Here is a 15,381-nt window from a genome sequence, read left to right on the forward strand (position 1 = left end):
AGTAGGATACGAGAAAGGCGATAAAAAAGTTATTGTTAAGTAACTAACTACAGTGTTTTGATATTTTTGTTCATTTGTCATTTTATTTAGGAGAATTCAGTAATGGTCTCTACAACGGTCATGGAATTTACGTACGATGCGATGGAATGATGTTTGAAGGGGCATTCAGAAACGGCCGTCCTGATGGTCCGGGTTTAATCACTTTTGCAGATGGTAGCCATGGAAACCCTAAGCAAGAAGGATATTTTGAGGGAACGCGGATAACAAAACGCGAAAGTGCAGGACCTGCACTCAAAAAAGCACGATTGTGCGCAGAAAGAGCAAAGAAAACAACACTTTATGATAATGCCTTATAGAATAGAGTTGAAAAGGCTTAACTGAAAATAACTGCTTTTCTTATCTGTTTTTTCCACCCCGATCTTATTTTTTTCATATAAAAAAAACAATGCAACCTCTGAAGATTGGGAACTTTAATTTCAGTTCTCAAAACTTTTGCCACCTTGCCTCAATCTCGCTTCCAGGGCTCCTTTTCGTTTTCTAATAACTGACTATCGCGACATAACAGTTGACTCTTTCTGATTTGATCCTCCGTAATTTGATTAATAATAATCTGGGACTAGAAATGCCGCTCATTCCAGAGTTTTTCCCTCTGAGTTTTGTCACTATATTATAGAAAGTGCCAATTCTTCACAGTTTACTATTATTAATAATTGACATATATTTCAAGCATCCCTAAATTACAATGGCTCTTAATGCTGAACATTTGGTAATTAACCAGGCCTGGTATTGCCGTCTCGATACAAGGTACCCTGAACAAAATTTATGCACCGCTCACGATTGAAAAACTGGTCAGGTTACATCCGCCGCAACCCGGTGCTACAAATGTGTCGAATGTGCGCGTGGCGAAACGCAGTGCATGTCGTTTTTCATATATTTTTATATTTTCATATATTTTTTGATATATTGATAGCTGGCGGTTAAGAAAGCGTTAACGGCTGGGACGACGAGGATAGGATACCCGAGGTAGGTTGAAACTTGCGGAACGAATCAGATTGGGAAATCATCCAAAGTAGGGCTTATTGATACCAGGGATTTTAAATTAGGGCATTTTAATATTAACGAATTTTGAACTACTTTAAGCAAAATTAAACATGCAAACTCCCTCGGCGATATTGAAATAGGTCTATACACCATTCTCCGATTTCAGCGCGATCATAATTTTAAAATGACGTAATCTAATAATGGCGGATTTCGTATGTAAACAAACCCTTAACGTGATCGAACACAGTAAGCGTTACTATTTCTTATGGTAAACAATTAATTAAATAGACCTTTAAATTATTTTAAAATAGTTTTTTAGTAACATATTAACTTTATTTATATGAAAAGATGCAATATGTGTTTAACGAGTCAAGTTGATGTGCTAAATGCCATCAATTTCTCAGCGTCATTTTTGTAAAAATAGTTTTACTACGCTTCTTAATATCAATATAGAAAGGGTTGCGGAGAGGTTGCCAAGGCAAAGGCATTAAGCACGGCAATGAGACAGGAATGGGAATCAGCAAGGCAGGGGTAGGCAAGGCATGGGAGGCACAGGCAAGGGCATAGTAGTAGGCAGGCACGATAAAAGGCATAGGAAGGGTAGGCAGGGGCAGGAACCTCAACAGAAACTCTCCCCCTACAACTCAAAAATTACGTATAATAATGTACAATACAACAATATAGAAAGGATTGCAGAGTGTGGGACTGCCCCCCCCTAGGTATTCAAGCAAAAATATTTAGTGTTCCTTATTTTGAAAAGATTCCTTGGCAGGACAAACATGTATAATTGCCTTTTCTAAACATGACATTTTTGTGATATGTAAATGAAAGTGGTTATTGTTGCCCTGTCCAGGATTTGAACCTGGATCTCTCATTTTCATGAGTGTCTTAGCCATTAGACCAACAGGGCATATATATGAAAAACTACTGGTGCATAAGCTTATGGATTTACAGCACATATAGCCATTTAATTCTTCTTGTGGATAATAAAATTCAATTTTTTCTACTAAATAGATGGGGGGACCTGGTGTTGAAAAGTTTGGATAAGGAACTGTATTACCCAATATTAAACATCTGGTGGAGCGATTAATAGGAAACTGTGCCATCATTCATGTGGAGCGCTTTAGTAGAAGCATGCAGTATATCATAAATCGGGTGAAGCACACACACAGCATTAGGGAGTTTTAGGTTTATATATTTTTCCAAAAATAACTTTCCTGCAAAAATACAGTTTACATGTCGTGTCCATCATAGCAAATTTTCTCAAAATGTTTGCGGAAAAACTTAAAATATGAATTGTAATCCACGGTGAGCGCTTAGTACAGGTAAACAATGTCGCACATCCATATATATATTTTCATATATTTCATTTTATTTCGTACAACAAGTTTTCATGACAGTAGGATTAAAAAGCTCTTATTCCAAACTGAACAGAAACCTCAAAAGTATAGCAATAAACTAGGCTAGCTTGGTACTTAAATAGAGCCGGGCTTAAAAGGATTCCTGAATTGAAAATGTTATTTTGTAAGTTATAGAGGATAAAAAATGTTAAAAATCTTCCTTCGTTCTCAAGTTTATGTCAGCAAAATTGGTAGTTTTATCACAGCTAAGTAGTTAATTTTATGCTAGCTTTGTATAGCTAGTTTTATGCCAGTTTTACGCTACCTATATATTTACATACTTGCTCTATTTTATGCCAGCTAAAAGCCTTAAAAGTGTTTTTTTTACTGTTGGAAAGGTGAATAATCTTAAAAAACGTAATAAAACAGTACAGCTATCCGCCATCAAACTGTTCAAACTTCTTTAAAAAAGGCAGCAAGTTAGCGTTATATTTCTCACCAGAACGGTGGTTCACACGAACACATTCCTGAAACACGAGTTGTGGAACATGTGTGTGAGCTCCTCCATCTTTCTAGTGCATAATCTTCATTCCCACATACAGAAAAAGCACAACGTCTATCCATTTTTTATATTCGAAGACTGTACGTCGACTGTTGAACACGCTTTGTTTACATACGAAAATGTAGATTAGTGCCGAGGCCCCTCGCGGTAAATATGTATTTTACAGAACAAGCTGAAATCGGAGAATGGTGTATTTCATATTCAGTGATGATGTTTGTAATTTTTCCCCGTAGTATAATAAACGGAGGGTAATCTCGTTCTTTATTTAATTTATTTTTATTTAATTCTATCAATCGGAAGGCGATGCTACATAATATTGCAGTCCTTTGTCCTCTTATTTCTACTTTCATGGAAAATTGTTACAATGTTCCGGCACGTTTGTTTGTTATTGGGGGTAAAGAACTGTCATCAAAGGAAGGGACTACTCAAGGTGATCCGACCTCTATGGCGGCATACGCAATTGGAGTTTCGCCTCTTCTTAGAATTCTTCTTGATTTTATGAACACTAGTGGTAACAATACGGCAAAACATGTTGCATTTGCGGATGATTTCACTGTAGCTGGTAAATTGTCAGAGATAAAGAGCTATTGGGAAAAATTGACTTCGATTGGGCCGAAATTTGGTTACTTTCCGAAGGCTGACAAGTCTTATTTGATTGTCAAAGCAAGATATATAGAAAGCGCAAACGAAATTTTTAAAGAGATGCATGTGATAATAACGTCATCGGGTCAAAGACACCTTGGAGCTGTCATTGGAGATATCAATTACAAAAACCAATATGTGAATAGTAAAATTCAAGATCTTTCGAATCAACTCCAGCTACTTTCACAGATTGCTGTTATGGAACCACAGTCTGCATTTACTGCCTTCAACGCTGGTTTCAAATCAAAATTTACGTATTTGATGAGAACTATACCAAATATTTCGAAAAATTTACAACCAATCGAAGATATCATACGTAACGAATTTCTTCCAGCAATTACCGGAGGACATTGCTGCTCAAACGCTGAAAGGGATCTCCTATCCTTACCGATTCGTCTGGGTGGCTTGGGAATCACTAATTTCGTGAATGAAAGCGACTTTGAGTATGACAACTCTCGTTCCATCACTGCTTCACTTTCCAAAGCCATTTACGAGCAAGTGGACAAATCTATCTGCGAGATTGAAAAACGTCATTTGAAGAATCAAATCAAGGACTCTCGCAACAAACGTCATGAGGACAGATTAACAGATGTTAAAAAAAACTTAGACGAAAAACAATTACGATTAAGCGACATATGCAGTGAGAAAGGTTGCTCCAACTGGTTGACAGTATTGCCATATGCTGAACACGGATTTGATCTCAACAAGCAGCAGTTTTGGGATGGAATAAAGCTCCGTTATAACTGGCCTGTTGAAGGATTACCGACGCATTGTGTTTGTGGGTCGACATTTGACATTCAACATTGTTTGAGTTGTAAGAAAGGTGGGTTTGTCACGCTTCGACACAACAACATACGTGACATAACGGCATCCATGTTAGGTGAGGTTTGTAAGGATGTGGCAATTGAGCCTTCGCTAATTGGGTTGACTGGCGAAACTTTTGATTTAGAATCTGTGAAAAAGGGGGATGATGTAAGAACGGATGTACGTGCTCGGGGATTTTGGACGAAGGGTCAACAAGCATTTTTCGACGTAAGGGTTTTTGATCCCAACGCTTCGAGACACCTTCAGCATACTCTCCAACAATGCTATGCAAAGAATGAGGCGGAGAAGAAAAGGCAATACAACACTCGCATCAACAAAGTTGATAACGGGACATTCACGCCACTGGTATTTTCTCTTTACGGAGGAATGGGAAGAGAGTGTGCGACTTTTTACAAGCGTCTCTCAGAAATGATCGCCGAAAAACGTAAAATAAATATTTCTGTTGCATCATCTTGGGTCAGAACTAAGATTTGTTTTGCTTTAATTCATGCTTGTTTGCTTTGTTTGAGAGGTTCGAGAGGGATTTATAAAAGAATCGAAATGGGGGATGATATTGTTTTGAGTGAGTTGTCAAGTTGTATCAAGTAGTTCGGTTGTACCAAGTTAATGAACTGTTAAATCTATATCTAATTTATTTTGTTTATTATGTTTGTTAAATGCTTTTGTATTGAAGTAACTATTTTTAGATTGTAAAAAAATTAGATATTAAAAAGGGTAATCTCGTGTTTGGTTCAGGGCCGAGCAACTTATCATGGCGGAGGAAGAAATGTTCCATGTTTTTAGGCATGTATCATCAGTTTCAGTGGTACTGTCTAGCTAAGTAGTAAAGATCAGATAATTTCTAGAGCTAGCATTGCTTGGTTGGTTGATTTATTTCTTTGTAATTCTGCCAGTGACTTCGATAGGTAACTACAGTGCTTCGTTCAACCCATCTGACAATAATAAAATTTCTGAAGCTAATAATTAATTAAGCTAATAATTATTTTGCATTAATTCATTGATATAACCTAGAAATATTGCATTATTTTTATCAATTTCAAGAAATGTGGTAACTCGGCAGAGTAATGGCAACACTCTTCCATCCTGGATGGAAATGATCTAGTTCAGCAGATGTGAGAAAAATGTAAACGAATTATGTTTATGTACATTATATAAAGAAAGATTCTACAGCGCTTTTGCAGAATTATTGAACCCACTGTTTTTGTAATGAATGTGCTTGCAGTATTTTCTTATCTGTACAACTGTGAAGTAATATACATACTGACACTATTCTTCATAAACACATAATACGTGAGAATTTTGCCATAAATAAAATAAGGCTGAATTTTGAAGTTATGCAACCTTTGTCCTAGCGCCCCTTTGTCTCTTTTTTCATATCATGTGGCGACACGAACATCTCTCCGTCCATAAAAGCTTTTTTTATGCATGTTTTTGTTAACAATCTGTCGAATTCTTCTCCATAACTCTTTTTCACTTTTGATTTTTGAAAGATATTTGCTCTTTTTCACGTCATTCTTATATCAAAAAGTGAAAAATAACTCTGAGGAGGAAGAGAACGTACGGTTTTCCGTTGACGTTATTAAACGTTGCTTTTTATAAGAAGAACTTTTAAAAGTTTTGCATGTTAAAAAATATGTTTTGATGATAAAGAAATATTACTAAAAGTTTAAAAAGTAGCAGAATTAGTTTTTTTTTAAATATTTAGACCATTTTGTTGTTTTTAAAAGAGCTTGTGTTTTTAAAATTTATTTAAAATCGTGTTATATATATACTTTAATTAGTTTTATTGTTAAAAACAGTAAAAATTCAATGGCCTTTGCTTTTAAATTTTTCTTGTGCAGAGTATTGTTTATAAACAATGTTTCTTGCTATGCTTTGGTTTTTAACACGACACAATTATTTTTGCATGATTTGAAAGGAACTCACTATCCTATTGTGTTTTTGAATAAATGCAATTATTTTTGCAAGTTGAGCGTACGTGTACGCTTACATCTGGACTGTACTGTAACCAAATTTAAAAATAAGAACCACTAGATATAGTCATAGGATGTACACATTTCACTTGCCAAGAAAATAACAACTCATAGATCAACACTAACAACTAGCCTATGACACTATTCCTTATACACAACCTGGTTGTCTTATTTTGTTAATAAATAGCTGCTTTCTTCGTATTCAAATGTGAAAGTTACCCCTGCTAGCTAACCTACATGCATTAATTGGGGAAATTTGCAAGTAAATTGATAAATATAAAACAAGGGTGTTAATGGCAAAAAAAATTTATGTCATTATTTTTAATCATTTTAGCTAAAAAACATGAGCGAAGAAAAATGTTTAGCAAGTGATTGCAGAGTTATTATCAAACCCTGTACAGACGCAAATGGTTCCCAGGTGACTGGAAAGCGAAAATATGTCCAAAATGAACATGCTAACGAACAATATGAGATTGATTCCAATAAGACAAGAAAAGTTATATTAAAAAAACTTGGGGATAAGTTAATTGCTATTGTTTGCAATAAAGAAAAATCTACTGTTGCAGCTGAACCTGCACAAGAGCAAATTGTCAACACTTCTGCCACCGGGCTTACAGATGTATCTTCAGCTTCATCATATGCTTTTTCATCATATGGCAAAAGCCCGATCAAGAAGATGCCATGTCATCCAAATGGGGTGTGGTTAGGAAATACAAACTGCACACCACAGTCAAAGTTGACTTTGCCAAAAAATTTAAGCCCTGGTATTACATCATCACCAATAACTAATAATCTGCATATTTCAACAAATCTTTTTCAGGATATAGATAGTATGAATGATACTGCAGAGGAGAGTCAGGAATTGAATAACTCACACGGCAAATCTGAAGGGATTGAAATAAACTCTAGCTGTGTACCACACAGTAGTTCATCAATGAACCAGACACTGCAGCAATCAGGCTCAGATTCAGTACATAATACAGATACAATCTCCTCACAAGGTCTTGTTTTGACCAACATAGCACCATGTCCAATGGCAGCATCAATCACATCAATGTTTGCAGCCCCTCAGCATGAAAGAACTGAAGATGATGAGGATAATGTTGATGTTGGGAATGATGATGAAGAGGAGGAGGAGGATAAAAATGCTGCTGCTTTATTTCATGTTGCTGAGAGTTTGTTATTGCTTAAAGAATCAAGTAGTCCATGGAAATGTAAGTTGTTATTTATATAAGGAATAATAAATACAGAAAATCTGCCGTAATGTTTATAATTAATAACTTTGGACTTGAAAATATTAAAACGAATAGGTGTGCAAATAAAAGTTTCACTTCTTTTAATCTTTATAGTTATAGAACTGAAACTTATCAATGAAACCTACTTATTATATAGCTCCTACAAATTCCTAATCACTAATTGTTGTTTTCCAATTGCTCAAAAGGCTCTTTTCATATTTTTGAAAAATCTTGATCTGTCCTCAAGATTTTTGAATTTAAGTCATTTATATAAATATTAATACTTGCAATTTCTTCTGAGCTAAACTTTCAAGTCTTATATCTCGGAAACCAATAAAAAGGTTTTCCAAAAAATAAAAAGATTTAAGGAAATTTTTCTAGTTCTTTCATAAGAAATCAACTTAATTTTTGGAGAATAAAATTTAAATTTCACAAGAACTAATTTTCGCGAAGTTGTCAATTTTGTAAGAATTAAATTTTGCGTATTTTCCGATAATTTTTTTTTTTAATTTATACCATTTTTCAAATCGTGATACAATGTTTTCAAATTGAAAAATGTTTTACTGGTCATAACAAATATCGTTAAGCAAAAAACACAAATATTAAGAATCTAAAGTAGACTGTCTGATAAGCAACAAGTGTTACGAAAAAAATATTATTCACAAAGCGAAAATCTTATGCTGACCTTATGAATTTTGGAACCTTAAAGAGTGAGAAAGAAATGTCGACTTCAAGTGTATATAGTTATTTGAATGAGTACACATGCATAGTTTCTTCAAATTTTTTTTACCATCTTTAGTTTGCGTTTCGTGTAAACAAGCAGTGAATGGATACTGTACTATCCATGGAAATCCTATGGACAGTCTGCCAAAAACAAAAGCTGTTCTATCTCTCCCAAGTTCTATGTCTATTCAGACTAGCTCTATACCTCATGCCGGACTGGGAGTGTTTGCCTTGACAACATTTGAGGTTGGTTCTTTGTTTGGACCCATGGATGGTGAAAAGTTGTCAGCTAGGGACCATGCACAGAGAGGAAATAATCCATATGTTTGGGAAGTAAGATTAATTTTCTTCTTATTAAAGTTACATTTCATGTGTTCAGTTTATAATATGTATTTGATCTTCTTGGGTTAGGTTTATGAAGAAAATCGCAAATCTATTTCTCATTTTCTTGATTGTATGGATGAAGGGAAAAGTAACTGGATGCGTTTCATAAATTGTGCACGTTTCGAAGAAGAACAAAATCTGATTGCTGAGCAATACGACAAACTGCTGTTTTACAAGACCTACAAAAAAGTTCTGCCAGGACAGGTTCGTGTTTTGCCTTTAACCCTGGATATAATTGTTGTCTATATTGGTATGTGAGATTAAGTGTTTCAAACAGAAGTAACAACACCAGTTTCGTCTCTTCGTTCATTTTTTTGATGACATTTTGGCTGTAACCGGCCATTATCAAGTCATATTCACACAATATACAAGCTGGTATAATAGATTTAAATAATTAGATCGTATGATACATTTATTGTTAATCAGCGAATAAGAATAAAGGAAGTGATGCTATGTTTTTATTGAGAGAAGGTTTGTCTCCATGGATTAATAAACCTTCCTTTAGCTCTAAATCATAATTATTTCTAGCGATGGAGAGTATTGAAAAATTCTCTAAACAAGTGCGACTGACTTGACAGTATACTGCATGTCTAAACACAGCAGAAAAATGCGAAGTTTTGTGACTTTATGGTTAAATCTGAAATGCCCATGTACTCACTTGCTAGTACTTTCAAATACCCTAATGTTTTGCCTAGCATTGCAGTTTTTGCACTTAAACTTGTATACAACGTGTGAACTTTAAAGCAACCATATCACCAAATCTCAAACCTGAAGAAAACATAACCTTGACCTTACAAGATGGTCAAGCTTGAAAAACGTTTTTTTCTAAACGTGTGCGATATTTAAGTGATACATTGGCCAAAAATGGCAATATTTCAAGAACTTCACGTTTTGAGACAGTTGATACGACAAACTTGAAACAATTTGTCAAGAAATGTCTTAATACAACAACCAATTAAGCTGGAAATGTATTTATTTTTTAAAATATTTGTCTCAAGTTTTCCTGGATATAATGCCTTAGAAAATGCTCTTTTTTGTCTATTTCTGCAGCTATTCTTCAAAAGCTTATCTTTAGCAAACTTAAAACCAAATAAAGATTGCTATAATTATAATAGTCGTTGACAGTGCTGGGTTTTTTTGTAATAATGATCCTAATATTCCTGGATGACCTTTCTGTTTTTTTTTTATTTCTCTTTGTCTCTCTGGATTTCTCTCTCTGTCTTTTTTTTTCACCTCTTCCTTCCTTCCTTCCTTTCTTTCATTATATCTCTCTTTCTTTTTTTTTTGTAGGAAAGTTATTGGGGGGAGACTGTGCCCCCCCTGCCTCCCTCCCCCCCCCCCCACGGTTACAGCACTGGTTGATGTCAACGTAAAGACACTGCAGTATCGCCAGCAAGTGTCTGTGACTACGAGAAAACAGGGAATGCTAAAATCAAAGAAGAAGCTGAACCCAATTCTACTTTCCCCGCACTGGAAACTAACTCACATGGCGTGAACATTTTAAGTACACACGCTCAGAAACTTTTCTGTTCCTGTCCGTTCCATTCCGCAAAAACATTTTCTTGAAGTGGAAAATGCCTTTTGGGGAGGTGTGCGTACAAGCTGAAATACCTTAGCATCTCGAATTTATAAAGCAAATCTTATGTTTGTATAGAGGATACCAAAGTTTTCGTGGACTAATTGACCTTGCTTCTGCATGAAAATTATATAACAAAAGGTTTTGTAAAAACCTTTTTAAATGAATTTCTAAGTGCTCTCAGGTCAGTCAAACGGTGTCAATCACGTCTGGAAATTACACCTCACTTTGTAAATCGTTTTCTAAATACATGCGCTTTTTCAAATGCTCTTTTGGTTGGTGAATGGTTACACATTGGACAGCCACTTGGATATGGACCCTAAAAAATTTTAATTTAATTTGAGGCCTAGACCCTTGCAATTGGGTAGCTTTATAAATGTTTACATACTATGTCTATGTTACCATAGATGTTACGCAGGAAATGATTTGCCACATATTTGGTAGTACTACGTTATTGATATGGAAATTTCGCTCTTTGGCAAACATTCCTCATTTTTTCTTATCTTAAAAATTTTATTTCTAGGAACTGCTTGTCTGGTATGGAAATGCATATGGACGTGAGTTACGTGAACAGTTTCAGTGTCCCATAAAAACATTACCTATCGAAGGCGATGTTTATTACGGAGCTATAGAAAGTAATAAAGAGATTGACTGTCAATCAGAAAGTATATCTGGAGAAATGGAACTTGGAAAATGGAAGCTAAGACAAAGCTACGTCAAAACTGGAGTAACAGAAAGTGAATGTGATAACACAGAGATAGGTAGTAGTAGTAGTAGTTTCGTTACTGTATTTTCTTAAAAGTTTGTTCGTATTTTTGTGGTGTTGCATAAAAACGATAGAGGAAGAAGACAGTCTGTGGACCTTTGTTATGGTTATGTTTGGGTATGTTTATTACGCGTCTCTAAAAAAATCAATTTCGAGAATTTTCAAGAAAAAGAGCATATTACTGTTTTGCATTTGGAAAAAATTTCAATAAGGGTTAAAATATTTTCCACTTTTTCTAACTTCTAACAATCTTCGACTTCGTATCCACCCAAATCTCTAACTCCAGCGAACATATTTTTATCGCGTTGTGTGAAATTTTCCATTTGCAATTTTTGGCCATTGAGAAAAAGAATAAAGACCGCAAATTTCCAAAAAAATGGATTTTTCTTTTTGACTACCTCATTTGATAAGTTCAGTTTTAAAGTTCAGCAACCTTTATGTCTGCTATTGTTTCGCATGTTAAAATACAAATACAAATGTCTTATTTTTTGGCATCAAAAATTCCTACTGTAAGAAAAGTCTTTTATTCTCCTACATTTATTCTCCTCCTGGGGGCCCTTAACTAATGAACTGTTCTATTTTCTAGAGTTGAATTTCACCTGTAAGTCATGCGGAGCTATGTTTGACTCCCTATATTACCTACAACGACACAACCAGTTTGTTTGTCCGGCATCATCAAAAGTCCGATGTTATGTCTGTTCGAAGCGTTTCAACAGCGTGTATTCGTTAGAAAGACACAAAAAGAGAGGTCACGACATTCAAAAACAATTTTCTTGCTTACTGTGTTCAGCTGCTTTTACGTCGAAGGGTAACTTGAGAGTACACGTCAATACTCATTTGAATGTTAAAGAACACAGGTGTGAATATTGCGGGATGAAATTCTCGAGAAGTACGTTTTTACGAAGTCACGTGTTAGCAGTGCACCAGAAAGAAAAACCGTACGTTTGTCCCACATGTGGTCGAAAGTTTAGTCGATCAGACTCGTTGAATCGTCATCGAAACATCCATAAGAAAGCAAAAAACATATTGTGTGAAGTATGCGGGGCGAGATTCAATTCAAACGATTCGTTGAGACATCATATGAGGACACTTCACAGTGCAGATGCTGAGATGACTAGAGGTGAATGTAGTGAGTGTGGAATAGTGTATGATGATATTACAACACACGAAGCGTATGTCCATCAAATTAAGAAAAAAGCGAAATGTACTGTGTGTTCAAAAGAAGTTGTCAATCTGTTATCGCATATGACGTCGCACAAAACAGCTGGTTTTACGCAATGTCCATTGTGTGGTCTGTATTTTATGCGTCTTAATGGACATATGAAGATACATTATAACATGGAGGAAAAAGAGAAGGTTTTGTAATAAGAGCTTTTTGAAATTTATTTTACGTATTTTTACTTATTAATTTTTAATGATAGGTAGTTGTTTTTAGGATTTGGTGTTTTAGACGCATACGTGACGCATACGTGATGAACATGGTTCTGAAAATTTCTAGAATATTCTGGAATTTTTTCCTGGTGGGTTGAATTTTTAAAAATCAAGAATTGCCTTGAATAGTATTTTAAAAAAGAATAAATGTCAATTTGTCCTGTAATCTACTTGAAGATTTGATCCTAAATAATAAAGCAAGAAAAATATGTTTTGCAATTTTGGAATTTAAATGTTCTGTGCTCACCATGTCGTACCCGCGTAGATGTCGGTGTGTTGATTGTATTTGGTACAATTCTTTTTGTTAAGAAAATAGTCAACAATAATACTGACTATTTGACGAGTAATATTTATTAACAATCAGAATATAACAACGGAAGTCGCACCCTCTACGGTTGATTTTATCTGACGGTAATATTTTTCGATTTATAAAGATAATCCCCCTGAAATGTATGAATCTGGCGAGCTTTTTCATAAAATTCTCACGCTTGCATAGGAGAACTTGCGTTTTTCCGAAAGTGTATATACAATTGTTTTTATAGATAAAGTTTAAAAAATATAAAGATGGCAAAAGGAATAAGACACAATAAAGTGAAGACTGTGAGTTGTTTTTAATTACAAATATTTTTGTTGTTGTTGCTTTGGTATACCTTAAGTTGGTGATTTTTACGAAGGTTAATGAAAGCGCGAAAATTCTCGGAAATGTCAATTGGCGAAAATATATCTTCAAAAGTCAATCTTCGCAAAATTTAGTTTAATCAAAAATGATATTTTTAGGGTTTTTTCTCAATAAGCGCGCTTTGCAAGCTTTCTTTCATATTTTGTTGTTATTACTTTTTTAATCACTTCGATAATATCAACCCATTGACTTTTCCACTAATTGCTTTGCCTTACTCGCCTTGTGATAAAGATACTTGGCGATGTAAATATTCGTCTGGGGCTGACAGCACAGTTCCTTCAACCTTATTTTTTGTACATTTGTATAAAAGCGATATCTCTTCTAATGATTGGTACGGGTAAAGGTAGAATTATTCGCAATCAATATATAATTGGTCCATTTGCGGAAAAAAATTTTCACGTAAAATAGTCCTTGTCACTTATCTGAAATTAATTGGTTGCGAAAATTATTCTTGGCGAAAATTGCGTTTGTAAGGTATTTATTCTATTTTGTTGTTGTTTTTTGTTTATGTACTCTATTTACTGCTTTTTAATCAGGACTTGGTTTTTGTCAACCTTGCATGTCAGGTATACAAATACTGACCTATACTATACCAACATATTAACCCGAGTTTAAAAAAACATGTATATTGCCATTTTTCAGTTTTCTTTTAAGCTCGTACTTTACAGACCAGAACCCTAGTATATCGATATAATTTTTTTTTCGTAAGAATTAATTTTGGTTTGACCTAGTTTATTTAGGACTATAATTTAAAATTTAATCTCTAAACTAGTACGCCTATTTAGCTGTCTGTAACGCGAAGTTGGTTCGTTCTGAAGGGCGTACAAAGTAGGAAATTTTTACCTATTTTTCTTGGACACCGGCGAAGTAGATAACTACGTTATACTAGAAATCTGCGCATTTTGTCTGTGGGTTTTTTATCAAGAGGCAAGAACTAGTTCTTAAATGATTCTTAAAATTTAGAAATATATTTTTGCCCTATTTCATCGTTTCCAGTAAATTCCATTTTGAGAGGGAGAGGCAATTTTCACGCTTGATCTTGTGTTTTAAACCTAGCGTTTTTTATAGAGTATGCTCGCCAAAAACAATATTTTAGTGGTTATTTTCTCTTGGTCAGTAAAAATTTTGATATCTTTTTAGGCTTCCCAAAAACGTTTTAACCGGTTAAAACGCGTGCAGAATAAACAAAAGAAAAAACTGTCGACTGCAAAGAAGAAACAAATGATAGATGGAATTTCTCAATCAAGTACGGAAAACACAAAGTAAGTACCTTTAAATCTACTTGAAACAATATTATTCGTATAAACTGTCAGTTACTTTGTTCCGGGTATCACGGGAATGGCGGCACGCCCACACACGCTTACTTCACTGTGCAGGTTTTCATTGGTACTTACTTTTAGGAGTTTATCTAGTCGACAGAAGAAGATTCTGGTAAGAGAGTTGAGGCGGGTTGAAAAAGAGAAAACAAAAATGGAAGGTAATGATGTTCATTTTGTTTTGTATATGTGATATTTTGACTACGTTGCTTGTGAAGATGTGATTGTGGAGAGACTGAACTGCAACCAACTTGGTCAATGTTAGATCAGATCTGGGTTAGAATGAAAATTTATTGAATAGGTCCTATAAAATCTTATTTTTTTTGGAATTCTTTCGACAGGGGCGACAAAATACTCGTTTTTAATGTATAAATTTTTTTTACGGTTTTTCGTGTCGTAGTGCCACGCGTCATTAATCGCGCGTTTTATCTTAATGTCCGTGACGGAAGGACAATATGAAATTTGCATCATGACACTCTGCTTCATCAACGCCTAAGGTAGTTTTTCTTTCAATACTAGCTAATGTGTCCTTCCGTTTTTAAATTATTATCAAATATTTGCGAACATAATAACATACGACGATAGCACATTATATTTAACTTCGACCAAGGCACAAACAACACTTAACTTTTGTTTTAGTATCAACTGAGAATAACACACCGTCCAATTTAAAACCGTCTAAATCGAAACCGAAAAATGATTCCATGGAAGTAGATGCGTCGTAGTCGGACCGTCACTGTACGCCGCATACCAATCTCGTATATGTGCATCATTTTGTTCACACCATGATGATATAATGAACTTACCCGTTTGTGTAGAAGGAAGATTATATTTATAGATTTCGATGATTTTTATTTTCGTTTTTCCTCCAAGACCTCAAATACAATA

General features: G+C 34.7%; 1 protein-coding gene across 2 annotated transcripts; it reads left to right on the forward strand.

The window, feature by feature from the left end:
- The first annotated feature begins 954 nt into the window (after positions 1 to 954).
- Positions 955 to 15,332, forward strand: LOC130613223 (PR domain zinc finger protein 5-like). Of its 2 annotated transcripts, none has more exons than XM_057434559.1 (11): positions 955 to 1,023; positions 6,718 to 7,597; positions 8,418 to 8,674; positions 8,753 to 8,929; positions 10,825 to 11,062; positions 11,654 to 12,423; positions 12,503 to 12,587; positions 13,041 to 13,098; positions 14,318 to 14,439; positions 14,578 to 14,654; positions 15,133 to 15,332. In XM_057434559.1, exons 2-7 carry the CDS (start codon positions 6,727 to 6,729, stop codon positions 12,515 to 12,517), a joined length of 2,328 nt encoding a protein of 775 aa, XP_057290542.1. In that variant the 5' UTR covers positions 955 to 1,023; positions 6,718 to 6,726; the 3' UTR covers positions 12,518 to 12,587; positions 13,041 to 13,098; positions 14,318 to 14,439; positions 14,578 to 14,654; positions 15,133 to 15,332. The 2 variants fall into 2 exon arrangements, with proteins under 2 accessions (XP_057290542.1, XP_057290541.1); XM_057434558.1 differs by lacking the exon at positions 955 to 1,023 and adding an exon at positions 5,027 to 5,533 and having other exon boundaries at positions 10,825 to 11,065.
- The last annotated feature ends 49 nt before the right edge of the window (positions 15,333 to 15,381 follow it).

This window comes from Hydractinia symbiolongicarpus, chromosome 10, assembly GCF_029227915.1.
Source record: "Hydractinia symbiolongicarpus strain clone_291-10 chromosome 10, HSymV2.1, whole genome shotgun sequence".
Classification (NCBI taxonomy): Eukaryota; Metazoa; Cnidaria; class Hydrozoa; order Anthoathecata; family Hydractiniidae; genus Hydractinia; species Hydractinia symbiolongicarpus.